Raw genomic sequence first — 27,612 nt, forward strand, 5'->3', positions numbered from 1 at the left:
GAAACATGTTGGTGCATCAAATTCAGAATAAGCAGATATTTACAATCAGTGAAGCTGATGAGGTCAAACCTAATGTCTTTTTTCTGCTTTCAATTGAGTATATGTCAAAAAGGATAGCAAATTATTTATGTTAATGGTAGTCAAAGTATAGAAGAGTTTGAAAAGGGATCAACTCTGCAAAGCCATTGAAGTAATTTCTTGTTTTTCATACAATGTAAAAAGGGCTCAGTATATGTATTAAATATGGAAGCTGACATGCTGTTCTTCCTGTGAAGTAAAGCTTAAATACAGATGTCCTGAAAAAATGTTATCTTGACAGACAAATTAGACATGACACCGTTCAAAGGAATGCATGTGTGTTATTTCCATTCAACAATCTTTTATCTGTCTCAGTCCTCTGGGGTTCCACCTCTACAGTTCATCCAATTTCCATATAGATTGCAGGCTGTAAACCATCACTGTCTTTAGCTGCTCCTGTCCCAACCTGTTTGAAACGTGTTGCTGCATCAAATTCAGAATAAGCAAATAGTTATAAAAATCAATGAAGCTGATGAGGTCAAACATTAAATATGCTGTCTTTGTACTGTTTTCAGTTGATCATATGTTATAAAAGGATTAGCAAATGATCGTGCTCTGTTTTATTTATGTCTTACACAGTCCCAACTTTGAGTTGGGGTTGTAAAACAGCTGTAATGACAATGGGTGCATATCATTCAAACATAACTTAATATGCATTTATGTCGAGCCTGAAAAGACGACAGTATCTTGTCAAACTTTTAGGGTACCAGTTTTCCACTTCAGGGCTGTTTGATTTGAAGGATTGTATTGAACCGTCGGCACTGCTGCCTCAAACCAGCCCCAGCAAGTCCGGAGGACTGGACAGCTACAGCCATCACACATCTCAGATGACACAATAAAACACGTCTGTGCAGTGGGGTTAATATTCTGTCATTTGCTGAGAGGGAGCATTAAATGACAACAAATTTTGTCTAGATTTGTATATATGGAACAGGCGGGTAGATTTGCAACAGGAATTGGAGAGAAATGATCTGAAGGTCTGTGCGCTTACCAGTTACAACACACAGGTTCTTGTTTTGAAAAGCACCTGAAAAATAGTGATCACTCTCCCCTTGTTCTGTTCTCTAAATATATTTAGACATCTTAGTAAACTAAGCGACCTCATAAAGGGACTATAGACTTACATCTGCGGTTTAAATTTCTCTTTTCACAATATGTGTTTGATTCACACAATGAGGCTTTTTTGCTTTGCACTTTAAAATTGAATGCAGAAGTATTGAGACACTATTATTGTGTTGTAATAAATGTCTAAATTACCAGTGATCCAGGAGGGAAATTCAGGATTTTTGGTAACATAATCCTAAATTTAATCCTAAATAATTATTAACTTTAAACGGTGTATATCAGTGGTAGAGTACATGGAGAAAGTTGCTATGTTCTGTCTATGTTACATGACTGTGTCCATGTCTCGTTAAGTGAGAATATGACCAGAGTTTGAAGCTAGTCAAATATAATAGTAGACAGTCAAATGTACCGAAGAAAGACAACAGATAACACATGAAGAAGTCTGGGAGATCACATCTTTTTATTCATTCATTTAAATTTAAATAGAGCCCACAATCATATTTTTCAAAGAGAGCGATCTAAATAACACATTGGTCCAACATGCACTTGATTATAATTTGCTTTGCTTTCCTGAGTGAAAAAACTTTTTTTTAACTTATCCAGTGTAAAGTGCAAAACCAGTGCAACCATATTGGAACTGAATGCTTATGTTTGCATCTTTAACGTGAAATTAAGTTAACAAGGCAGGTGATTGTGATTAAAAGTGAAAAAAACATGAGATACTTAAAGTACATTTGTGATCTCTGTATTAACCTGAGGAGGTTTACTCAGGAATTTTCCTGCATGGTTTTATCAATCCACTCCCTGTAGTGACAGATATCCAGCATGACAGTCCTCTTGTCACAATCATCTACAGGGTTGTTGACAATAATCCCATATAAGAGACTGTTGTACTCCACAGCTGAGCCGGGATCGCCCTGCAGGAGAGAAAACAGAGGTGTGATCATTTCACATGCGTCGTTAGATAATAAAAAATATGAAATAAAACCATTTGCTCACAAAGCAGATGTCCACGCCGGGCTTAAAGGCACACATGGTGGTAGCTTCATCACTGTGGTATTTGCTGTCAGGTTTGTCGTTATCAGTACATGCGATAATATTTGTGCTGGCACACCCCAAGTGCCGTGGCTTTTTGCCTATTGAGAAAACAAAACAATGCATCAGAAAAGCGATTTCTTTTGTCAAAACATACATCTAGTGTCTCGTTGCTCACTTTTGATGTCGGCCTTCCTGGCTCCCCAGCCTCCAATCTCGACCTGCTGACTCGGCTCTGGTCTGGTGCACCCAACAGGAGGAAGCTTGATTTGGGGGAGTTTAGGAGACACATCCTCATTCAGTTTTATGAGCATGATGTCGTGGGACCGCTCTTCCTCATCTTTGAAGGTAAACTGTTGGGCGGTTTTAATGTCTTGCTTGTTTTCTTTGGGTGACGATTTGAAGAAAGACTTAAATTTTGAAAAAAACGACTTTTCCACGTTTAAGCCAAGCTTCAGAGTCACAAGCCTGCGAAACAAAAAAAAAATGCAAAATATTTTTTAAATGCAGTCAATGAATCAGTTTTGAATCACTCAGGTGAGAACACATCAGTACTGCATCATGTGGGAGACAGTCTGGATGTTTCTTACTGTTGCGCGCAGTGAGAAGCAGTGATGACCCAGCGGGTGTTGAGAAGTGAGCCTCCACACAAGTTGCCCCCCTGGACAGTCTCGATCTCCACATGGTACTGCCTGTCCGTGCCACAGGACTTACCCCCGATAACCCTCTTCTCAATGGCCCCTGATGCAGCACCTGAAAAATGAGTGAAAGTGACACACGTCAAGTTCAGGCTCATGAATGGAGCTGTAGCATCCTGTTAGATCTGCACTGACTTTTCTTTTCCTGGTGCTTCTATCAGACAATTACATGCAGGAATGAATACATATCTGAATGTATTTTAGTTGGAGATGGAAAAGAAACTCACCAGCGAGCACCAAAACGAGGACAACGCAGAGTGTCTTCATGGCTGCGTCTGATCTGGATCACTTCAGGTGACGGACTGCGTGATGCTTCGTCTTTTTAAGGGTAAGAATCAGATTTTGCACTTGTTTCTTATTGGCTGCCGCCATGGGCGAAGTTAATAAGTTACCTTATATGGAAATTGGTGGGTTACAGAGGTGGAAACCCAGAGAGATAAAAGATTTTTGAATGCAAACACCAGGCATGAACTCCTTCAAACTGGAAGAGCCACATCACAACACCTTTGTTTTAATAAAAATGTCTAAATTGTCTGTCAAGATAACATTTTTTCATGATATCTGTATTAAAGCTTTACTTCACAGTCAAGAACCACATGTCAGCTTCCATATTTACTACATATCTGTACTGAGCCCTTTTTACATTGTATGAAAAACAAGAAATTACTTCAGTGACTCCATGCTTTACAATTGAAATGTAAAAAGTATTTGCTGTTCATATATATATATATATTTACATGTATCCCTTTTCAAACTTCAATACTTTGACTAACATTAACATAAATATTTGTCCTTTTCGACAGAAACATAAACACCTGTTTGGATCATTCCACAGGTAAACAGGTTCTTAAAGCAGTATGATCAGGTCTGAAAGTGACACGGTGATCCTGTAGATCCTCGGTGTCGTGCCAGAATTGGTAACTCTTGGGAATATTGCTTTAACCCATGAAACAACTGACCGACAGTTGACTGGATCTGTACATGTAAAATACACGTGTGATTAAAGGCTTCATAACATAGTCACAAATGAAGATATCTATGCAAATGCTTAGCCAAATTCCATGAAGCGGTTAACAAGTCTCTTAAAGCTGTATGTGTCCAGCTGCTTTGCAGTACATTTCTAAAGCTCATCACAAATAATGGTTGGACCAAACAACAAAGCACACGTGAAACCATGTCTCGATAGTGGTAATAAAAACAAGTTTTATTCTCTATCATCATTAAAGCCTATGAATATTTAAACCTTTCACAAATTTGTTCAGCAGTTCAAAATAAAATACACATTTAAACATGAAATCAACAAAAAAGTGAATTAAATTTATAAAAATCATTTCAACGTCATTAACATTTTCTGTCCATGTTCCGAAAACAGGACGTTTTTTAATTTGTACATAGGCAGACAAAGATTTCTGACAAAACAAAGCAGTAGTTGTCCAAGCTTTGTGTTGTCAGACTACAAAACCAGCCACAAATAACAGCAACTTTGAAAATAAAATGACATAAAAAAAATGTCAGAAACAATATTTCTCCTGCAAGATCGACAAAAAGGGAAACAATCTGTCGTCAGCACTCAACACTCCTCACTCCTCCTGAAGTTAACGGATAATGCTTAGGAGGAGACATTATCTTAAATTTGAGCTGATAATATGAATTGCCACTGAAATGCTGTTTGCAATACGTTACAGACTCTTCATGGGCTCCAATATAAAAAAAACATGGACAACAGGATTTGTGGTTGAGCATTCTGTAAACCCACAAACTTACTTTAAATTCCTCCAAAGTTTCCAAGACATTAAACAACATGTTGATTTTACATGGAAACCTGTATAAAACAGTGTATTATTCCATCTTATTTTTACTTTTGGTAGAAAGCTAAAATTGTACCAAAAAAAGCAACTTTGTTTTGAATCATTCACTCAAATTATGCATGAAAAGGTTCTGATGACGATGTGTTTTTGTACCTCTAATGCGAACAACGGGGATGTTAGAGTTAGAGAAAAATACACAGAAAATGACAATGCTCCATATATGTACTGTATATACATTTTCTTTGAAGCTGATGTATGGGCTTTTTAAGTCAAAAGAGAAACTACAGGTCTTGTGCATTTTGTAATTGTAGAGACATTTAGCTAAGATTCAGCACACATTGGGAAACCTCAGGAACAGAAGCAGCTCAGCAGCTTCAGCCTTAGCTTGCACCAGTATAAAATGGACAGAAGACCTTTCAGTGATCAAACGTCAGTTGTCTCCTGCACACCTGTCTTTGTTCCAGACAGGTGCACAAGAGCTGAACTGTATATACAGTACAACACACTTTATCACCTCCTGTCATCACCCAGCTTCAGATTGGCAAATAATGGAAGATAACTTTCCACTACATGATTATGAATGTCAAACCTTTATGGAAATGATGGCAATTACAACTACAACTCACTGAGTGTTTAGTCAAAGTCACCACTTTTAAATAGAGCAGATTACCTGGAAAATAAAATAAATCATCTGTCCTGTATAAAACACAAGGCAACAAAAGATCCTGCCACAAAATTTCACTAACTTGTTATTTCCTATCTAAAATTAGTTCATGTTTGTGCTCACCCACACGATTTCCAGTCTAGTGCAGCTTTGGGTCAATGGACTCTTACATTTTAGCACAGCTACCGAATACTTCACATCTACTGGATCTGCAGGAACCCCACAGCACGACACACTGTTCCGGCTTCAAGGAAATATCCTTCACAACGTTACAGCAATTCTCAAAAATCTTCAGTTCATTCAATTCAGCAGGCCAGAGGCAGTAACCACAAAGTGATTTCACAAAACTTGGAGCAGGTCCAGTAAACATGTAAGACGGCTCTACGTCCGACCTCCACTGTGAAGCAACTAACTGACTGCAAGGGGGAACTGGTGTACACAGAATCAATAAGGCATGTGCCAAAAGAAAATAAGATGGTTGATCGGCAAATATTAACCTGGTGTTCCAAACTATCCCCTAATTATAATCTACAACTGTTTTTACGTCTTACTGATTGTAAATGTGACAGTTTATGATCTAAAATTACCGACTGATCAAAAATGTCATTTGATAATAAAGTGTGTTTAAAACCTGACTAAGTTACATCAGTATTTGATCCAGAAGATGAATTTGCCTGCTTGTTATATGGCATGTCTGTTCAGCCTACCTTACTTTGAAAATCATGTTTGGTTACCATGGGAATCAAGGAGTGTTTTGGTTTTCTTTGCCATATGACTGGGTTTAGCATAAGTGGACTCAGCAGTCTAACAAGACTCTCAGCACATTTCCTTCATTTGTTGCTGTTAGCCTACAGAAAGCCTCATTTGCATTCACTGACAGACGTTTTGGAGAGCAAACTGTCCTGTCCATCGGCCTAAAGTCAGCATCCTTTTTATGACAGGCTCTGTGCATGGGAAACTTAAGGCATTGTTTCGGATGATGTTGAATCTGTGAGAGAGAAGAGACCTGTGCTGCAGATCCCTCTGATGGGTGAGTTCTGTCATTGGGATCACTTACAGTAGATCATATTCACACCTCACAACCCTGTAAGGGTCTGCACATTATCATCACTTATATTGCACTCAAGTTCCAGTTACTACAGAGCAAACATAAACAACACATCTAATCGCATAAATAAAATCTAGCAATTTCCAGGCATATTGAGATGATCCATTTTTAAGCCAACTCGTGTAAACTGTTGAGATGAGGAGTACACAGTCACTGCAACAAAGTCACCTCAGGGCTATATGTATACAGTGAAACACATGAGAATGGAAATATGAGTACACACACTTAGCTGACAGTTGCATATTTCAGCCATTTTTTGTGGCTCTTCCACAATATTGTGCATTGGATATAGTTGTGAATATTCTTACTCTAACACAGAGAACCTGACGATCCCAACTGATGAAATATCTGAGAACATGTAATCAAATGAAATATACAAATGCAATTAAGATGACATAAGAGACATTCCAGGAAGCAAATGCTTAGGCAACCTACCCGACCGAATATCACGTCAACTCTGTCTTATAGAAATTTCCATCTGGGTTTGTTTTGTATCCTCTGTGTTTGGAGGGCTGCATTAACCTGTTCAGGTGTACAGGGGTCCTTCTTCCTAATGTGGTGTTCAGGCTCATTCTCCAACTCCAGCACTGCAAGAAAAAAAAAATCAATAGTAATATATACACAAGCATATCTGTGTTTATATTTTCTAATAATACAGCTGGGCAGTGCCTATAGCACTGACGAAAAGATCCAAAAAGCTGAATAACACTTCATTAAGACAACATAAATGCAATCAAGTTCAGTCAACTATAAAAACATTCCGAATGTCAGTAAAAGTTGCTGAATGGACAAAAAATTGAAAGTATTGACTGAAAATTGCTGTGATAGTCAAAAATGTGACTTGACAATAAATTGCTATTATTCTTCCTCATACTGTACGGCTGGTTTAGCGGCAGTTGGCTGCAGTTCAGATGAACCTGTGCTCACTGTGCAGACTCATCTTTGCACACAGCTGTTTTAAGCCCCTTAAAGTACCAGTTTGATTGAACTTGTTTGGAAGCACAGTGAAGATACTGAGACATTAGAGGAGAAAACATGGTGATTGAGGATTAAATGTTTTCAGTCTGCTGCCATGAAATAAACAATGACCGTTCTCAGAGATCAGCTTGATATTGAACTAATGTCTGAGCTACTTGTCTGACATTAAGTGATTTTTTTAGCTGTTACAATGCATGGCATGTTGAGAGAACAAGAAAGCCAGTGAATGTCAGTGAGGAAGACATCAGCGTTTGTTTCAGTGTATACCTTTAGACTTGAGCAAGTTCGGCTTGTTTGTCTGCTTCAAACTCGCCTTCATTCTCATCATCGCCATTATAGTCAGCCAGCTCCTGCTCCAAGTCTATCAGAAAGTACAGTGTGGTTATTAACATGGAGCACACACAAATCCCTTTTTAGCACAGTGCATTTATCCCTACCCCTCATTCAAATTTTTGGAGACTAAAAATGTACTCGGTCGTTGATGCTTTCTCTATATACACATACACTTACTTATTAGATCTGAATCTATGTGTACTCACATACCTATATTTTCAGGCCGTTTACTCTGCTGTTGTTTCTCCAGATCGACTCCACCCACCACTTGCTCGTCTGCATCATATTCCTCTGGCTCCTCAGTTTTCTGACCAATAGGATTCTCATCTTCCTTTCCCCGTCCAATCAGCATACCCTCCATCCCAGGGTCTGTCACCGGAGACCAAATTGTTGTTTTATTTTATAAAAAATTCACAACAGGAATGAGTAACTAGTTCACTGCTTTCGACATGGAAAACATTCTCTTAGCCTCTGTTAGCCCTCAAACCAATGGTAGCCAGTGTATTCGCTGGATGTCAGGGGGACATGGTGCTACTATGTGCCAAGTTGCCTCACTGTGTGTTGTGTCAACAAAACTGTGCAATTGAGGCAGCAGTAGAGTTGTTTTGTGCTTTTGTGCAGGCTCAAGCTATCAGATCAGTGAATGAAGCACTATATTGCAGATTGCTTCAACTACTAAAAGGTGAGGTCTCTACCTTCTGTGTGAGTGCCCTCTTCATGAGCATCCATCAGTTCCATGTCTTTCTCCTCAGTCAGATTATTCTTCACAAGTTTACTGGTCTCTGCCTCAATCTCCTCTGTCATGACAGTGCCCTCTGGTGGTAGCAAAGTGTCCTGCTTGACTGCAGCAGCTGAGGGAACAGACTGGGACTCTACTTCGGAGAGATCCTTCGCTGGCTCCAAGTCCACCTGGGCATCGGACCCTTTGAAAAAACAAGGCAGACAGCAAGGCCAATGTGAGCGTATAGAGATATACAAACACACTTAAGTAGCCTAACCCAGCAGAACATCAACAACTTTTACCTTTGTCCACGATGATGTCATTGGTCAAGAGTTCAGATGGTTCATTGTCTTTGGGCTGAGAGAGGCTTGGTGTGTGGCTTCCAACAGTTGATGACTTAGCTGCATTAGCCACCGTAATGACTGCTCCATCCTCTTTTAATGCTCCATTAACTGCATTTTCCTGCCGAGGAGTAAACATCATCATATGCCACATTACTTTATGCCATCAAAAGCTGCATGGACGACGACTGTAAAAGCAGGGAAGATCAAACTCAGTCAGTGCTATTAGCGGTTTGTTGGAAGCACATGAACGTCATCTTACCTGTGAGGAGACAGCTGGAGGAGAGACGAGCTTCTCCATTTTCTTCTGAACCTCAAGTTTAGCAGCTGCCACTCTCTCATCACACAACTCCTTCTGGGACAGGACCTGGGACTGACAATGGGTCCTACACATGTGTACAAACACACATACATGTTAACCAGAAATAACGGAAATATATTCTCTGGACTGAGGCAATTAATGATGGCAACAGAAGCTCATGTGCGTGTGATATATCTGAAGCTTACTACTTTCTTTTTCTTACATGTCATAAGTAAGTTTGTTGTTAAGGGTTTTGATGTTGCCTTGGCAACTCTGCAGCTCCTTCTGAAGCTTCCCCAGGTCATCATTTAGCTGGTTCAGCTGATCTACAGTACAGACACACACAAAAAAACATTAAGAAGAACTGAATAATATTATTTTTCCATGGAGCTCTGTGGGCTGTTAATGCAATTTTTGAGACAAAGAGGTTAAATGTCAACAGTTTGTCACCTTTGAGTTCCTGTATGGTTTTGGTACTGGAGGAAATGTTCTGCTGTAGTGCGCCCTAGAAGCAAAAACACAGCACTTCTCAATATGAGCTGTTGCTTTACAGTGCATGTTACATGTTTAAGTGACAGTTCACCCCAAAATCAAAATTAGACTTTTTTTTTCCTCTGTAGTGCATCTAGACTGTTTTGGTATGAGCTGCTGAGTCCTTCTCTCAAATACAGTGGAACTAGATGGCACTTGGCTTGTGTTGCTCAAAGTGGCAGTTGAGATCCATGAGGAAATATTTTCTTTCGACCAAAATACACCCAACAACTGTATCGCTGTGCAGAAGGAAGCGTCAGTTATGTCCTCATGGACGAGAGACTTGTGCCCATGACAGCGAGGGATGTAAACATTAACGGCGTCCTCCTCAACTGAGCTGTAACGTTAGGAAGCAGTATTGGTTACCTATAAACTAATCTCCACAAAATAGCAATGTCAGACGAGGGTTAGGGGAGTAGATGCATGCTCCCCTCTGCACAGTGATACGGTGGTCATGCCAAAACAACATAGATGGATAGACAGCACTACAGTGAAGAGGAAAAAAATCTATTTTAATTTTAGGGTGACCTGTCTCTTTAAGTGAGAACCACAACAGTAAGGAAGTCGAAGAAGTGTTTTCACTGCCCCCCAGTTCCACTGTGGTTATAGTTTACAGGCAGCAGTTTACTGTGCGGTTTGTCCCCATTGAACTCTTAACTCTCTGGTGTTAGTGTGCACCTTCTCTTGGCTGCAGGTGTTCTGAGATCCTTCCAGCTGTCTCTTGTAGAGGCTTTCTATGTGGCTTATCTGCTCCTTCTGTCTCTGGATCTCCTCCTGGAACTGATTCTTCTTCAACTCTGCTACTCCTCGCTCGGCTGCTCCACGCCGCACCTGGCCTTCCAACTCATACAGCTTAGTCTGTATCACACAAACAAAGAGGGTTAGCTCATTCAAGTGTGTCTCATAATATTGAGACAGAAGACGACACGGAATCTGACTGTGCAGTGAACACTGAAAAAACACTGAGCATTGACAGAAACTCAGATTATAATGACAAAATACAAAGCTAACTGGCTGTGTTTTGTTTTTCTTCTTAATGTCACTTAAACCCAAGACAATAAAAAACAGATCAGCACCAATGGCACAACTGTTTGTTCAAAAGAACCAAAATGTTTCATTGGCCCTTAAGTCTATTCCTGCTCCACAAAGCAAATAAGCAAGGTCCTGGGCTAAGTTGCTTGCTTATAGAAGACTTGCATTTTACTGTCTTTTAGAAAGGGAAATCACATAATTAGAGCTGGAATGATTAGTCAATCAAAAGAAAATTAATTGCCAAATATTTTGATAATGATTAGCTAGTTTCAGTCATTTTTCAAGCAAAAATGTCAAACATTTGCTGGTTCTAGCTTCCAAAATGTAAGGATGTGCTGCTTTTCTTTGTCATTCATGGTTGTTAATCAAGACCCTGTTTACACCTGGATTTAACGTGACATTAAATAGACAGAGCTAAATACAAATGTAAACGACCACCAGGACACATATTCCAATCACTCAAACCACTTGCCAAGGTGGCCTGAAACGCATGTCACCGCATGTCTTTTGAAGTGTAAACATGCCTCACCAATGCAGGGCGTCAGGTCTATTTGTTCTGGTGTCTATTTGCTGACATGGGACAGACACAGGCGTGAACAGCGATGTGTCTCGGCTGTCCGCTTGCGATGGGATCACCCAAGACGCCTGATAATGGCAGGTGCAAACAGGGTCGAAAAGTCTTTGGGTTTTGGACTTTATCTCACTTCTGCAGAAGCGAAGCTTGCATTTGCGTTGCAGATCTAACCCAACAAAGTTGCCTAATAATGACCTCTTTTTCATCATTATACAGCATGAGAACTGTAAACACATCAAGTTTAGGACAGCGCTGTAACCTAGAGGCTGACATTGCAAAAAAAAAACAAAAAAAAAAAACAGGGGGTTTGCACTGTCACTAGAAAACCACAGAAACACACACACACACACACACACATATATATATATATACACAAACACACACCCAAACACTCCCCCTCCCTAGAGAGAGAGAGAAATATTAACATACCTGTAGCTCCAGGTTGCGGGAGCTGGACACCCAGTAGTTAAAGCCCAGAACCAGGATACAGGCGATTAGAGCACCAATCATAAGAGGCGGTGATCTTCCTCCACGACGCCCGTTTCCCAGCCCACCCATAGCTGTCTACAAACTGGACACACAGACACCACAGTCAGGGTCTGCCCACTTTCCAATAATGCTATACAACACGTTTTAAACAATGTGTTTCAAAAAAGCATCTTCTGTCTGTGAGCCCTGAATTAAATGTACTATTTGAAACTGGTCAGCAGACACAATGCTAATTAAGGCTGATAACCTGGATACGGTCATTAAGGGAGTCTAGGGGTGTTTTGGTTTTTGCTGTTAGATTATTAATGTGTGAAAAACTCAATGCACTTCTGCTTGTATCAAGCTAATATCCAACCAAGCTGTGCAAAAACCCAGAAAAAAAATGTGTACAGGAAATGTTATCTGATCATACAGATGTCAGAGTATGTTTATCAATTTCATTAGAAATACTGTATACATGCAACTTTGTTTTCATGTGCAGAAATATTAAGACCACGTTTGTAAGTTGTATTGCCTTCTGCTCAACACTATGAAACAGCAGTTTGTCCCTTACAATGCTGACTCAATAAAAATGTCTGTGGGTTGCTGGGAAAGAACATTTTCCCAGAGATCCATCAGTGCAAAACACAACAGCTATTCGCCCATACCAAGATCCAAACTGGCACAGTATCATGTTGTCTGGCTGTTGCAGTGCAAGCTGTCCATGTAACTAATATGCCCAACCCTGCATTTCCGTGCTTGGATTCCTCCCATCATGCAAATGACCCAGGCAAGACCCAGGTGCAAAGAACTGTTGATTGCTAGCAAGTAACTTCGAATATTACTTAATGCAGATTTCTCAAGGACTAAAATCCAAGCAGACGCTGTGGTAGAATCATAAAACAGTGGCTACAAATCAAACACCACAACGAGATTACGTTGAATACAGCATTATCTATAATCAGTTGTGATTTACCTGAGGGGAATGAGACGTGTCGTATTAATCTGTCTTTAGCTAACTAATGATAATAATATTAATGTCGACGACTCCCAGTCAACCAGGATGGCCAGAGGGAGCAAACCTTAGCCCAAGATGACAAACAAGCACTTGCATACGACTAGAAAATCTTGGCGTCCACAACCAAAATCACAGCACAGGCCTAGCAGCAGGTTACACCTTAAACGTGCCAACTAGTAACCGGACTGAGTCTCTTCTTTCTAAGCTAACGAACTGTTAACATTGAACAGCTAGTCAAAAAGGTTAGTCGTATAATCGATCAGCTGTGTTCGGCTCAGGAATGAGCATGAACCGGTGTTAACAGTCATCACGCAGACTTTCTAGACATAACGTTATGTTACTATGTAATTTGTCAAAAACGGAAACAGCCAACCCGACAAAGAATGATCATTAACTCATTCACCATAATTAGTCGAATTTTATTATTCGAGCCCGTGCGAAAAGCAAACAGCGTTGCCACTCTACGTTGCCAGCTAACACTAGCGTCGTTAGCCACGTAACGTTAGCTTGTCGCCCACAGAATGGCTTGTCCTCACTGTCTGTTAGCTTAAGGTTAACAGCAAGCTAACGCCAGCAGCTACCCCATATACTTACCCGATAGTCTCGAAATAAATGTTGGGCCCAATATACGGAGTGATACTTGGTGATGTGTTTTACAATCTGGTCGCGTTCCTCTGGAAATTAACAGCGCATTACCGCTAGGGAGTTAGCTCGTATTCATGACTGCCAAACAGCACAGGCCCTCTGTGTTGTGAACGGGACAGTCAGGTGCCGCCTCTGGTTGCTGTAGGAAAAAATGTGTTTTGGGGTAGATATCGTTTTAGCGGTAAAATAAGTTAAACAAACATTTATCCCATACATTTAATATGCAAAGTGATTCTGTAAGGTTGATTTCAAAAGTAAAATTACATTATGGAATTTATGCTACAGTCGCTATTTTCAATTCAAAACTCGAATCATTTGATTGTTCGATCTGTCAACTATTACGGATCATATAGTTTACGAAGAACACGGGAAGGCAGCACGGGCAACCGTTCAACACATGCCAAACATTACTGATAATGGTAGGACTTTAATAATCAGATTAAAATAGAATCTAACAAATTTAACAACTTAATTTGTTAATTCAAGATTAATAAAAAAAACTGTTAAGTCATCTGTATCATAGCAAAAAAAAAATATTTGTCTTACTTGCAAGTTTTATGTACACTAGCTTTTGAAACATTTGCACCCCAACTGCTTTTTATATCATGAACATTTTATGATGCAAAAACTGAATATCTTATTATTGATTAATGAACATTGCATAAATGGGTAAAATGATTAGATTTTTAATGCATTATCGTGATACAGACACAATTACAAAACACAAACACCTGTTAGGAAACTGTCTGTAGACTACATTACATACAAACAAGTCATGTCATGCCAAACAGAAAGTATCCTGCAAGAAATAAGTTAGAGTGATGAGATTTTCACTTTGAATACATGAATTGGTTTTCATTTTGTTTTTGTTTCAGTCACAGTGAGGTATTTAATTAAAACTAAAAATATCAACGGTAAAATACTCAGATAACAATTATTTTTTCCCACACATATCATGTATGATTATCTTCAGTCACTGAAGGTCCGCCATCTCTTTCATCCTTCAATCTATGCTTGTAAAACACTATGGCTATACACTATAATATCAAAAATGCATTTGAAAAGGTTTGGCTTTGCACAGACAGGTTAAGGCTTTGGCTGAGTAACATCCCTTCACTGTTAGTGACTTCTTTCAGTGAATAATCCCGTCAAAGAAATCAGATGAGATACAGTATAAAACCCTCCACTGAGGGCTTATATTTCACTATAATCTATTTTCTGATTGTATATCCATATTTATTTCCTGAGATATTGCATAATCCTTTTCATTCAATTTCCTTCAAGAATATATTAATTTTTAGCATTTTTTCAATTTCAGCATGTTCTCGCTTTTTGCTTTGCCTTCATGTCCTCTGTCTATCACACATCGTCAAATATGCCCATCCGAGAAGGTGACAGAGACAGGTAATGTCCTCCTCTGGATCTACGGCGTCGAACACAGAGAGACAGAGTAAGAAATTAAGGAAACCTGTTTGTTGTAAGTTCTGTGATCCATATTGTTATTTATCTATTCATTTTGCAAAAAGAAACCAGCAAACCTTCTGTTTGGTGAACCTTCATCGCTGGACCTGTCATGCAGTAAGCTTCTCTGCTGTTCGTCCGTCTCTCCATCTCTTCTGGCGAATGTGATAACTGAGAAAGACACAGAGCAGGGTGTACTCAGTAAACGGAAAGCATGCAAAAATGTTCATGAATATAAGTGATCGTCATCCATGAAAGGTTAATTTGACTAGTGGAGAGAGGTGTGAATGTGTGAGGGGACAGAAATGGTACATGGGTTTTCATTATTAGTTTGCAGATTCTGCAGCAAAAACACAGAAAGATTTTTGACTATGCATGTAGGAGAACTCAGTGCCTTACACTGGAGCAAACTGAGAATACGTTGCTGTGGGAGCAGGTGGTGCATATTCCAAGTAAGCCAATCTAACTGTAGAGTCTGTAACTACCTTGAGTGGGTGGGGTGCTTTGTGGCAGGAATGCAGATGTTTAGTGAGTCAAGTGGTCAAATATCTCTAAGCACACTCATAAAACTAACACAAATTTGCATAAAATAAAATAAAATCAAGCAATGCACCCAAACACTGCTTGAAAAGCTGGTCACATCAGTTTCAGTAGCTGAGAGCGACACTGAAAAATATTTTATTCCCCGCTCCGAGGAGTTTTCTTTGATCCCTACCACTATTCTTGATCTCTGTGACAGGGCTGCTCTGGTTATCCTTCAACTCAGTGTAACCCACTCTGGTCCGCCCAGTAGCCCCATGGATTCCACACCGCTCCCTCCAGGCCTGAAACAGGAAGCAAAAAATACAATACCAGGCACACTTAACACAAACCAGTAGAACCAGTGAGCCAACGGGACTGGGAAGAGTTTCTTGGCTTCTTAGAAAATGGTTAGAGATTAATTGATGATCTGAATTTTCTAACCGATCTTTGATTTCCTCCATCCTCAGCTTTCTGTCTTCTTCTTCTTTCTACAAAAGTGAACATAATTATGACTTTCATTACAAACCTAATTTGTAGTGAGATATAAGAATTAAATAGTAAAAGTGAGCCAGTGAGAGTACCTGCTTCATGAAATAACTAACATTAAGTTTGCTAGAAATAATACAGGAGTCTGCATAATGGGGCTCATTTTTACCCAAAAGTTAGTTAATTTATGATGAAAATACCTCTTCTGATGAGCTCCCTGCCTTCATCCACCAGGTCAGAGGTCATGTCATCATCAGTAATGTACTGATGAAAGCCCAGGAGGTTCAAACAGCGAGAGCCCAGGCTACGTATAAACACACACACACAAACACACACACACACAATTACATACTGTTAAATGTGTATTTTTATGTACTACATAAGCAAGAAAATTCAACCAATAAAATGTTGTCAGGGCAGATTCCTTCCCCACAGACGTTCTGTGCAGTACTGATCTGTTATTCAACAACAGAGGGGGATTACATGGCCAGTATAGGCAAACTGGTGCATGAGTGTAATCCTACTTTCTCTTTGTGCTCCTACTTGATGCACATAAGGTAAAGGTAAAAAAGAAATGGAAAATACTATATTTTCAGAAAGTGGATACATACTAAGTGGGACATTTTACATTTGATAAATCTATCAGAACCACTCATGCACAAACTATATAACTATGACGCACTGATTCTAAAGGACCTAATCTAGTTAATCACTTAAACCGTGTTTGGTATTTCTGTACTGCAAATTCTTGTTAGTTATCGGGCTACATTTACACTGATACTGATACATCTGCAACAAGATAATATCAATCTAGCTCTAGCAAACCAACCAAAACAACACTTGAATGTAATCTTTCTATTCAGTTGATGACAGCATCTTAAATTGTTAGCAATTAATGGCTTACCTATAAAAAGTTGCAAAGCAGAGCAGCAAGACCAGCATGGGATAATAGATGTAGAAGCCATCAGATATGAAAGATAGCACACGCATAGAGCCCATGATCTGACAGAGGGACAGAAAGAGGGACATCGCTCCATTTAGTTTGAATCAAATTCATCTAACTAACTGAGTCAGTCATTAATCAGCTGGAGGAGGAGGTGAGGAGGGTGAGAGGGGTCAGAGGTGTTTTCTTTTTTTGCTGGTTTGATTGTGAGTTTGTGATAAAGTGATTCAGCCGATGGGAGGGGTATGCCGATAATCTTGGATGATTTACTGACTCTGCGCTGCAGGTCTGCGTGTGTGGCTGTCAGTGCTGCCGTACCTAACTCTTATGGACGAGGTGAGTACGATGTCAGTGACGGCTGTTTGAGCTGTCCTAGGAAACACAGTCTTTGATGGGCTTTTTTGGTGATGTGGTTTTGTGTGTGGATTAATATGTCTTTGTTAGTATGAATGTCTGCATATGTATTGGTTTGTGCATGTTTGTGTGGGACCCACAGAGGTGTAGGACGTCTGTATCCTGTCCTGATGTGAGATGGCGGAGTCCATGTGAATCAGGCCCAGAAAGTTGAGGCACAAAGGAGGAGTCAGACGACAAAACAACCTGCGAGGAAAAAAACAAAGAGGAGCAACCCGATATCACAATGCAAAGTAAGAACACCAGACTGAACTCTGCTTCCTCTTTTGAAACTGTTCCCTGTAACACAGTTTACTGCAAAAGTGAACAGGTGCTTCAGAACACGCTGCTTCTTACACCTGTGCTGTGCAATAAATATCTTGTATCGGGTCTTTATGAGGAACATACATGCCGCTGAACTGCAGGCTGTAAGCATCAGTCTGGTGATGTGGCACCAGGTAATAGTAGTTGAAAACTCGTATCCTGAACACTGTGGAGTAGACGCAGACACACAGGAAGAGGATGCTGACAAAGCACACCATCTGGTGGTGAGAAAGCAGAGAGAGGAGGCCGGTCAGCTATTTCACAGTTGGACGGACTAGATACACTAACAAATCAAACCTATAGATTTTTTGCAGGCTACGGGACTGTGTGTTTTGGTTTTTCATTTGGTGCATTCTTGCTTGATGGAGCTCTGGTTTGTTGTGCGTTTCTGCGTGCCTCGCTGAATACGTGCATACCTCGATGCAGATGTAGTTGTGTCGTTTTTCGGCCATCTGAACAAACACGGCGAAGAGGGACAGGACGGGGCTCGTGCTGAAGAAGGTGCACTCGGACCAGACGACTGCTGCTGAGAGGAGACACAGGAGGACTGCCAGCAGCCTGAAGGAACTCTGCCTGAACACACACTCCCAGTACCACTCTGAGAGGGAAGGACACACAAACACACACACAGAGACACACACAAATACTAGTATTAAGACTTTGCTTCTACGTGTATGGACTGTCTTTTCTATTTTAATACAGTGCACTAAACATTGTACTATTCTAAACAGAGTAAAGATTTGTGTTTTTGACTGAATTTCAGTGCAGGTTTTACAGAATAAGGGCCATAAGATATCATTTCTCTTTTCTTAAAAAGCTGGAGTACATCTTTCTATTGAAGCGGGCAGTTAAGGGTGTTTATCTGACAAACTGGGTCTACATTCATGACCAGACCGACTGGATTGAAAAATATCAGCATTAGGGATCCCAAGGAATCACTGCTGATAAGATATTTGACCAGAGGTAGACATTATATTTTAAAACAGTTCAGTAAAGAACAAGATTTTGACTGTGAACTCACCCGCAGTGGGAGAGTAGGTGAACCTGTGGATCCAGCTGTGACGGTGTGGCGAGGGGAAGCTGTGGACGAACTGTCGTACCGAGCTGCTCTGGCTTTTAGCCACATCTTCCAGATGAAAGGCCTCGTCTAATAAGATAGCCCACTGAACACGAGTCTGACTGTGTCTCTGCACTGCAGAGATGACCTGAAACACACACACACACATACAGGCAACACGGTCACATGTTGGCGTAGTTTCCTTCAAAATCACACTGAAAGTGAAAAATAGTCATTACTTTTTTGTGGAGATTAACGAGGCCTCTTTTGGTGGGAAGGACATTCTGTTCACCGGCAGAGTTTTCCGTGTTTTTCTCCATCTCTTCTCGGTACTCAGGGGGACACTGAAATGAGCCGGCACTCAGATGAAGACACAGAACCGAACTGTAAAAACTGTAAATGCAGCACTGAACTTTTGATGTTTTCGTAAAAAGGAAAACTTTTTTATAGCCTAATAAATTTCTCATGTACTTCTCACCTTTGTCAAAATGGTGTCCACACACTTCCTGAGACAGTGGTTGTACCTGACAGATCCATGGACACCTGCCACGTCCTCATAAAAAGAAATATTTTTTATTTTTATACATACAAATAAATGTATTTTTGAATATGCAAAGTCTGTTGTCTGCCCTCTACAGGACAAACCTTTCAGATTTAGCACCAGCTGGAATTATGAATTATAAATTTGTAAAACCTCCATAACATCTGCCAGGTTCTCCTCAGCTGCTGCCTTCTCAGTAGCCATTTTCGCCACCTTGAAGTAGGTCTTGGCCAGAAGGTAACCATGGGAAGATGAGAGCCAATAAGAACGCGGGATCTCCACCAGGCCGTAGCCTAGCAACAGCACCAAAAGGAAGAGACCCCAAGTGTTGGCAGCTGTAATGCCGATGGTCTGGAGCTCCGTCCTGCAAGTTTTACAAACACAGATAAATCAGCTCACTGACATAACACCAGCTTAGAAAACACAACTTTAGTCCACAAGTGTTGCTCAACAGACCTGTGGCATGCTTTCGTTTTTCTTTTAGCAGTGTTCAGTGTTAGTCGTATATTGTTTCCTGAACGTTTGACTTACCATGAGAGCTGCCACTGCGGGTGAGCAGCCACATAGATAAGCAGAGAGATGAAGATAAGGAGGTAGGTGCCATAATAGATGGCATTTTCAATGAGAGCCGTTTTAATCTTCCCAATTCTGGAGAAAGCTCCTGACCGTGCGTACGACTGCATGAAGGGCAGCAGCAGCCTGGATACACAACACACACACACACACACACACACACACACACACACACACACACACACACACACACACACACACACACACACACACACACACACACACACACAGCAGAGAGAGAGTCAGGATAATCAGGTTTATGAGAAAAGACTTAACATTTTGTACAGCAGCTACAGCCGAGGTTTAAATAAGTGGCTGACTGTGTGTGTGTGCGCATGTATGTGTGTGTGTGTGTGTGTGTGTGTGTGTGTGTGTGTGTGTGTGTGTGTGTGTGTATGCGGTTGGATCGTACCAAGTCAGAAACTGAGAAGTCCAGTACACCACTCTCCAGAACACTGGTAGGATGCCATCGGGGATATAACTCCATGGCTCCTCACAAGCCTTTGGTATACTGTAACACACACACACACAGAAGAATGTGAGTATACATGTACACACACAGTGTCATTAAACACAATTTGAACTGCATTGATATTCACAGCTGTTTACCACAGTGCCACAGAGATGAATATTTGGTGTTGCCAAAGCCCTACACTTTCACCCAAATAAAAAAAAAGCCAAAAACCCACCACTTCTTCAATATAAAACCGTTTATAGAAAGGCACGTTGTTGCTGAATTTCAGCGTTATTTTTCAATGCTGTCAGCACCATAAATGATATTTTATTTGAATAAAATAATTGTAAATGAATAAAAATAAAAGTATTTCGTATGAAGCACCCAGAGTAAAAGAAACCAATAATCCAAGACAATTCATTTACCTGACAGCTGGATAAGCAGAGAAGTTGTCTTCTATCTGATTAGAGCCTCTCGGTTGTGTTACAGGAGTCGAGTGGTTTGCATTGTCCAGAACACACTGCTTGTAGATGGTCTAAAAGAGGAGCAGAGAGTACACAGTCAGTCTCCATGAGCCACATGATGAAGCCTCTTCATCACTCCACATGGTGCAGGTGAGAGCAGCGTGAAGAAACACACAGCCTCCCTCAGACACAGATTATTCTCAAACACACGCAGGCTCGCATCCTGTGGATCCTGTTTTTATCCTGAGAAGCGGTGCAGTGGCTTCATACCGTGCTGACGTCGAGCGGCAGGATGAAGACGATGAGGAAGCAGAGGTACCAGGACAGCAGCGTCCCCAGCAGGACCATCCGCTGCTGCTTCCGCAGGTCTCCATAGCGCTGGAGGAGGAAGAGGGCCAAGAGGAAAACCACCACGACCACGACGGCCAGCGCAGCACCACTCATGGCGATGAACGAACAGACGTCAAGAGGTCATGATGTTGGACTGGAGGAGGTGACAGAGAGAGAGGAGATTGGACAAACAGCAGACAGACTGGATATCAGCTGTTATCTGCTGGATAAACAGGGAGAAACAGTCTGACCTGAACACCCAGGGAGAAACACATACATGATACAGCAATGAGGCGAGGAGGGAGAGAGCAGGAGCAAATGAAAGGAGGCGAGGAGAGGAAAAAATAAAGACAGATGAAGTGAGACAGTGTTAGTCCATTAAAGCAAGCCGCCTACACTTCATATTCCAGCTAATCACTCTGTAAATGATGCTGTTATGGTTTAGAAAGCTGATTACATTTGTTTTACTGTTGCTGGCTTTTCATTAACTTCATTAAAATCGGAAAATCTGAAACTCTTGTGACTTGCTTCACGTTTGTAATTCATCACAGCAAACATCAAATAAACCTTTATGTCATTTAGCTACATTATCACTATAGAGGTAATGTACGGCAATCTTTCTAAATGTGCTTTCAAAATGCGGTATTAAACAGCAATAATGTGACTGTGGCATGCAGACTGTGATCAATTACACCTCTTAACCGACATTAGTATTACTTTTCATGCGGGATTATTTAAGATTATTCTTGTCTTTACTTCCACTCGCTGACTGTTTCCATGTTTAACTCCTGGAGGAAAACAGCTGTAGGCTGTGTACAAACCGTCCTGTCCGTGCTGTTTTTGTTCATTGCTGGTCCCGCTGGTCGCTTCAGGTGGACTTGGTGTTGTTACAGAAAGAAGAGGCGAGCAGACCTTCACCTTCTCGGTCTGGTCTCTCGGGCTGGAACTCGTAACCCAGCAAACTGTCTGAATTTATTGTCACACCGTGTTCTTCAAACGTGGACCCCGACAAATGTACACAACATTTGAAACTACATTACGTAACAGCCGCACGGCGTGCTTACGCTGCAGCGCTGCGCGGAATTCTGGGTATTGTAGGCGAAACAGGAAAGCGGACCCTGGCATACCGGTAGCTCCACGAAGCAAACAACTATTGCCATATTTTGCACAGTTTAAAGGTTTGTTTGTTTTTATTAAGTGACAAAAACCACAAAAGTGCATAAGAATTAGCATCAACATACACTTAAAGTACACATTTTGCAGAATAGCCCTTTTCAGAATAATGTAGCCTGTGTTATACTGCATTTTTGGATTATTGATGCATATTAATGGATCGATAATAAACAAAAAACGTTAATTTGTTGATAATTTCTTGTAATATTAATCGAATCATTCTAAAAATTACTCATAACACTAAAACGTTCAACTGCACTTTGGTGGAGTAGAAGTATAAAGTAGCAGAAAATGAAAATACTTTTAAACTAGTACCTCAAAATTGTACTTAGGTGCAGTACTTATATATATAACATTAAATTTACTTACTTATGTATCTTCCACCACTGATATTGCACAGTACTGTGACTGCAACCTACATTTAAATACGTGGCAAAAGGTATACACACTATACCTCACATTTATTTCTCATATATATGGAAAAATATATAGAAAATATATAGAGAGAGGATACTCCACATACTGTGGGGATAATTGGTATAACCTGGAATATATACCAGACTCTGCTTGATCCACAAAACATTGCAAAAATCTTACTTTATACTCTGCGTTTTAACACAGCAGACACTTCAGAGTTGACTCATATCAAGGCTTTGAGGATGAATGTGCTGTATATACAGACTCTAAAGCACTCTGACACAGATTTGTGATTTTGGGCTTGATGAATAAAACTTACTGCACTGCATTTGTTCTCATAACAAAATTTCAGCGTTCTTTCAGCAGGGTGCTAAAGTGTTTATAGACATAAATATTGTGTTGAATGGAAGAAAATGTCAATCTACATCAGCAAATGTATTGTATTTGAGAAAATCTGCTGTTTCTAAGAAGTGGTGAAAGCATATCATGTGTAGATGATGAAAAATTAAGGTAAAGATGAAGCATGGTGCAGCTGTGAAATGAGGATGCAACTGAATACTTTCAAACACACAATAACTTTTTTTGGCAGATTAGACCTCACTGTGACATTTTATTGCAATGGTACAAAATGCTGTCTCTGTTTGTCATTTCATTCAGAATTACACACACACTAAATCAGGCTGCGACAATAATTCATCATTACTTTTTCAGATGTGCATTTCGATGTTTAATGACTGCAGAGCTGATTCACACACTTAAACATAGGTCACATATTTTACATTACATCCTGTGATGCTCTCCAAACTGGCGTTGAGTTCAGATAAAAAGATGAATTGAATTTCAAAGACCTCCAGTTATCATGAATGTTGATTGTTTTACTGTCTTCATGAATTGACCAGCAGTTAGTTGCACATGCAGCCACATGAAATGAAAAAAATGCATTTTTTTTCAGCAACGTTTCTCATTCAGCTCTACGCTTAAACACACAATATTCAGTTAATGACTGCTGGCTTAAACGGTAGATTCACTGGAGCTGTGAGGATGGTTCAATAACAATGCAGCATGACAACAGTACAATAGCTTTGATTTGCTTTAAAAGCCAATCCCAGCAATTCAGACCTTCAATATGAAACATCTAGTGAATTCAGGTACAATGTGTTAAAGCTGTACTAGCTTACATTTGCAGTCACTTTCCTGTCACTCTGAAATGTCCATTGTGTTTTAAAGCGGAGGCAACTTGAAAAGGCTAAGTGGACAACTGCACTCTAAAAAATGCCTTGGTGGTGACAGAGAGCTTTAGATTTACCTCATGGTCTAAATGACAGCCAGCCAGCAAGGCTAAAAAACATTTGAGGAAAAAATCGCAGAAAAAAGGCAGCAAAGATAGAAAAACATCCTCAGTCCATTTCAGTTGTGGAGGAACATCCACACATATGGGTCGTCAGCGTACACAGGGCCCAGTACGTTCAAGCACACAGCTCGGTGTTCCAGTAAAAAGTCCATCTGACTCAGCAGATCCAGACACAGGTGTTCGACAAGAGACAGGCAGACAGACCAGTTGTCAGCCGCTCTGGAGACACCCAGTGCATCCATCCAAACTGACCCAAAAATGTCCAGAGACTCCGGCCAGTCCTCCAGAAGATTGTCCATCGGCTCCATCTGCTTTATAAATCTGCTCAGCTCTTGTGCATCCACAGTCTACATGATGAAGCTCAATGTAGACCAGTCCCGGTGTCTGTCACACTACTCCTCTCTGTTTCTGTCGCTCGCTCGTCTAATTGCGCTGATCCAAACAGTTACAGTACAGTTAAAACCTGGCAGCATCGACAGGTGCTTAGCGAGGCCATCTGTCAGCCTACATTCTCACCTTAACCCCTGCACTGTCTCGGATTAGCGTAATAAGCCGTACAACCATTCAGACCCTACAGTGCTCTCGTTATAGCAGCATCCTCATTGATAAACCTGTTAGTACCTCATTTAATCTAGAATATACAAATACTGATGCAGTTTTTTTTACATCCAGTTCTGAATTGTGCCTTATCTTATACTCACACTCTTCACACCAAACACGCAGACAGGCTGAGAGACAGGTGCACTCATACTGGAAAATATGGTCTGAGTGTATCTGAACATCTGTGGTTTGTGAGAAGAAATGTGAAAATGAATTAAAAAATGTGTCTGTGTGAAGTCATGGGAGACATTCTGTTCTGTGAGTTCAGCAAAAATTAACCAGTGGCTTTAAAATTGTTGCTGTTAATATTAACTTGCCTGTTAGGCCAAATGTTAACTGACAGGAACTCTATATAAAGGGTATCTTATTTTACAGTTGCCACCACTAGAAGGAGGTAGTGAGTTTGTTCTGTGATTACACAGGTCAGCAGGTAAAGAGAAACCGTGGAGCAGTTTGTGAAAAGAGGAGGCAGACAGAGGATTTGTTACGAGCTAAAAATAATGCAGTCTAATCCAACAGTCCTGTAATAATTCCTACTGCCATTATGTTTCTAATAGTCAGTGTTTTTTGGTCAGTTTTAGAGCAACTTTATGATCATCTACTTTCTAAAGTTACTCATAAATTTCAATAAAATGCAACACAATTTCTTTCAGGACCAGAATTTGAAAACAGGCAAATTTGATACAATACTGCAGCAAACATGTAAACACCCTCATATCTTCCAGCTAACTAAATAACTTACAACAAATGGCACAAACAGGATGATGTGTACTGACACAGCTGCACATAATGCCAGCATGCTGCAGATGATGATGATGATTATGGTGTTGTGTTAGATTGTTTTTTCTGATTATCATACTCACAATCTAAATAGGGGTTCATGCAGTCATGCTTCTATCAAGACATGCCGTTCATTAGAGGAAAACAATAACCATACTTGAATAAAATAAAAATAATAATAATAAAAAAAACATGCCAGCGATTCATCTTAAGAAGAGTTCAGACCCTTGAGACTAAACCCAGGCTGCCATCAGGTGAGGTACTAGCTGTCTCTCCATGCTATTGTCTTCTCTTTTTTATGCTTTTGTCATTAATCACTTTAATCTTTTGTTCATAGCGAGATGGGCCTCTTTGACCAGTTGTTTATGATACAGAAAAGAACGGTGTCATATTTTAATCTTTGAGAGTCTCAAACACAGCAAAGACTCGGTCAGGTTTCTGGTCTTTCCTCTTGGCACCACAGGGTGCTGATTATTTGGGAAACTCAAACCTCGTACTGAAGCCGTGCGCTATAAGTCTTTTAATAAGACAGAGTGGAGCTCAGTGGTGAGAAATTACTTCATTCATACAAGACAAAAAAACAAACTCAATCACAGCCACTAGCAAAGACACAGGTGAACCTGATTCAGGCCATTAACACTGCACATTGAAACACAATCAGATACTGATATAGCAACCAGTCAGCATCAACCTGAACAGGGAAGAAGGTAAAGACTGAGAGGTACTCACATCTAAAAGTAGCAACACCACTGTGTAAAAATACTCTGTTTCAAGTAAAAGTATGAGTTTAAAAATAGTCATTGTGCAGATTGAGTAACTACAGGTGTAAATGTACCTGTTTAATATTAAAGTTTGAAATTGTAAACATACTATATTGGACTCCTGGAAAGCTTCATAGGGTTCATTTTAAAGATAAACAGGGATGTTGGACGAGTATGTCTGATGATACACTGGTGCATGCACTTCTGTTTTCTGTTCTGTGTGTGCACACACATGAATTCATACACATGGACAGTAGGTATGCATGTGCTTACGCATGGAAATCATGAAGATTATTTGGATTAATACTGAAGTAACGTTGTTGTTTGTTACGTACAGTATGTGCAGACAATGTGGAATTTTGACTTTGAGCATTTGCACATTCATGCATATGTAATGAATATGCAGGAATGGTTCCTGTTGTCTCCTGTCTGTGGCTCATGTAAATAAAGTAAACTGTTAGTAAACTTAAGGCTACTCAAGTGGAAACTCAAAGAAATAATTGCTTAAAAAAGAAAGGTCCATTTCAAACTCACATATATGATAATATTGGATTAAAACTATTGATGCATTCATTTGTAACCATCACTTTAACGTTGCAGCTTCTAAAAGTGTGGCTAGTTGTATCTAGCTAAATCAATAATATTACATCATGATTTATTACTTTTGATTATGTTTTAAAAAAGCAAAGTCACTAAAGTTGTCAGATAAATGCAGTCGAGTGAATGGTGCAATATACACCTGCAAAATGAAGTGGAATAGAAATGCAAAGCAACATAAAATGCAATTACTCAAGTAAAGTACCTCAGAATTGTACTGTACTGAACTGTATAGACTGTACTTGCATGTAGTTACTCTCCACCACTGTAAACTGCACACTGTAAAATGTGTGCTAACAAGTGCTCTCATCCATGAAAACTCATCGTGTGATTCAACCTTTGAGATGAATAAAAATATATACACAGTATGTTCGGTCAGCGTTTCTTTGTCTTTCGAAAGGTGTCTCATTTTGTTTTCGCCTCGATCGTGTTGTGGTGTCGAACAGAGGGGATTCCTTGTTGGTGAGCAGGGCATGTTTGTTTTCCTGTGTGACAAACTTTGCCTCTGAGCCCAGTCTGCTACTGTTACTGAGCGTCTAGACTTCCTCTATCTCTTCCGCTGCCTTTACCCGCTCTCTTCCTCCTCAGAGTTCGTTTGAGTCTTCAGTCACCCTTATCCATGTGTCTAGCATCTCTTATTCTACCCCTTCGCTCCCCGGCACTACCCTCCCTCTGCACATCCAGACGGCGAGCCGCTGGGAGCACGTCCAGCGTTATTCAGATCAGTGAGAAACGGTGTGTGAACAGCCTCGTCTCCCATCGTGCTCACTGAACAACAGCTACGAGTGCGCTGAGACCCCTGGGTTTGAAGTCTGTAACATCTGATCCATGGGAAACCCTCGTGCACAATGACACTGGTGAACAATGTGGCCCCAGTTCTGTGTGTCCCCAGAGGGCCACTGTAGACTGCAGATCTTATAACCTGTCCTGGATACATCACTCCCCTGAGAGAGGACCACTCCCATCTGAAACGACTGGCCTGGTGGA

At 40.4% G+C, this 27,612-nt stretch overlaps 3 protein-coding genes across 4 annotated transcripts; all 3 read right to left on the bottom strand.

Annotated features, from left to right (window-relative positions):
• Window positions 1–1,584: 1,584 nt before the first annotated feature.
• On the bottom strand, window positions 1,585–3,190 carry LOC121607211 (kallikrein-8-like). Its single transcript, XM_041937926.1, has 5 exons — window positions 3,104–3,190; window positions 2,769–2,931; window positions 2,357–2,646; window positions 2,143–2,279; window positions 1,585–2,060 (listed from the first exon to the last, which is right to left on the bottom strand). The coding sequence occupies exons 1-5, from the start codon at window positions 3,141–3,143 to the stop codon at window positions 1,911–1,913; spliced, it is 780 nt and encodes a 259-aa protein (XP_041793860.1). The 5' UTR covers window positions 3,144–3,190; the 3' UTR covers window positions 1,585–1,910.
• Window positions 3,191–4,059: 869 nt separating this feature from the next.
• golm1 (golgi membrane protein 1) lies at window positions 4,060–13,516 on the bottom strand. The gene is made up of 11 exons (XM_041937145.1): window positions 13,348–13,516; window positions 11,697–11,838; window positions 10,340–10,519; window positions 9,581–9,635; window positions 9,354–9,456; window positions 9,092–9,215; window positions 8,791–8,950; window positions 8,463–8,690; window positions 7,978–8,136; window positions 7,702–7,795; window positions 4,060–7,043 (listed from the first exon to the last, which is right to left on the bottom strand). The coding sequence occupies exons 2-10, from the start codon at window positions 11,823–11,825 to the stop codon at window positions 7,704–7,706; spliced, it is 1,230 nt and encodes a 409-aa protein (XP_041793079.1). The 5' UTR covers window positions 11,826–11,838; window positions 13,348–13,516; the 3' UTR covers window positions 4,060–7,043; window positions 7,702–7,703.
• Window positions 13,517–14,077: 561 nt separating this feature from the next.
• Window positions 14,078–23,855, bottom strand: lmbrd2a (LMBR1 domain containing 2a). 2 transcript variants are annotated; one of them, XM_041937341.1, is made up of 18 exons: window positions 23,843–23,855; window positions 20,887–21,100; window positions 20,578–20,687; window positions 20,111–20,209; window positions 19,657–19,824; window positions 19,279–19,489; window positions 19,063–19,137; window positions 18,824–18,928; window positions 18,549–18,732; window positions 17,944–18,125; window positions 17,612–17,745; window positions 17,305–17,410; window positions 16,772–16,869; window positions 16,068–16,171; window positions 15,823–15,869; window positions 15,575–15,683; window positions 14,937–15,030; window positions 14,078–14,821 (listed from the first exon to the last, which is right to left on the bottom strand). In XM_041937341.1, the coding sequence occupies exons 2-18, from the start codon at window positions 21,058–21,060 to the stop codon at window positions 14,758–14,760; spliced, it is 2,064 nt and encodes a 687-aa protein (XP_041793275.1). In that variant the 5' UTR covers window positions 21,061–21,100; window positions 23,843–23,855; the 3' UTR covers window positions 14,078–14,757. The 2 variants fall into 2 exon arrangements, with proteins under 2 accessions (XP_041793275.1, XP_041793274.1); XM_041937340.1 differs by lacking the exon at window positions 23,843–23,855 and adding an exon at window positions 21,768–21,955.
• Between the last annotated feature and the right edge of the window lie 3,757 nt (window positions 23,856–27,612).

The sequence above is a fragment of the Chelmon rostratus genome, chromosome 5, assembly GCF_017976325.1.
Source record: "Chelmon rostratus isolate fCheRos1 chromosome 5, fCheRos1.pri, whole genome shotgun sequence".
Lineage (NCBI taxonomy): Eukaryota > Metazoa > Chordata > Actinopteri > Chaetodontiformes > Chaetodontidae > Chelmon > Chelmon rostratus.

Excerpts from the sequence above, each read along its gene's own strand:
- LOC121607211 (XM_041937926.1), bottom strand. The coding sequence starts at position 3,143 with ATGAAGACACTCTGCGTTGTCCTCGTTTTGGTGCTCGCTG. Across the intron at positions 2,932-3,103 it reads CCTCGTTTTGGTGCTCGCTG|GTGCTGCATCAGGGGCCATT; the intron begins GTGAGTTTCTTT and ends CTCATTTTTCAG. Across the intron at positions 2,061-2,142 it reads CCGGCGTGGACATCTGCTTT|GGCGATCCCGGCTCAGCTGT; the intron begins GTGAGCAAATGG and ends TCTCTCCTGCAG.
- golm1 (XM_041937145.1), bottom strand. The coding sequence starts at position 11,825 with ATGGGTGGGCTGGGAAACGGGCGTCGTGGAGGAAGATCACCGCCTCTT. Across the intron at positions 10,520-11,696 it reads CCCGCAACCTGGAGCTACAG|ACTAAGCTGTATGAGTTGGA; the intron begins GTATGTTAATAT and ends TGTGTGATACAG. Across the intron at positions 8,951-9,091 it reads CTCCAGCTGTCTCCTCACAG|GAAAATGCAGTTAATGGAGC; the intron begins GTAAGATGACGT and ends ACTCCTCGGCAG.
- lmbrd2a (XM_041937341.1), bottom strand. The coding sequence starts at position 21,060 with ATGAGTGGTGCTGCGCTGGCCGTCGTGGTCGTGGTGGTTTTCCTCTTG. Across the intron at positions 19,825-20,110 it reads ACTTCTCAGTTTCTGACTTG|GCTGCTGCTGCCCTTCATGC; the intron begins GTACGATCCAAC and ends TTGTGTATCCAG. Across the intron at positions 16,870-17,304 it reads TACAGACGTCCTACACCTCT|ATCATGGGCTCTATGCGTGT; the intron begins GTGGGTCCCACA and ends TCCCTCTGTCAG.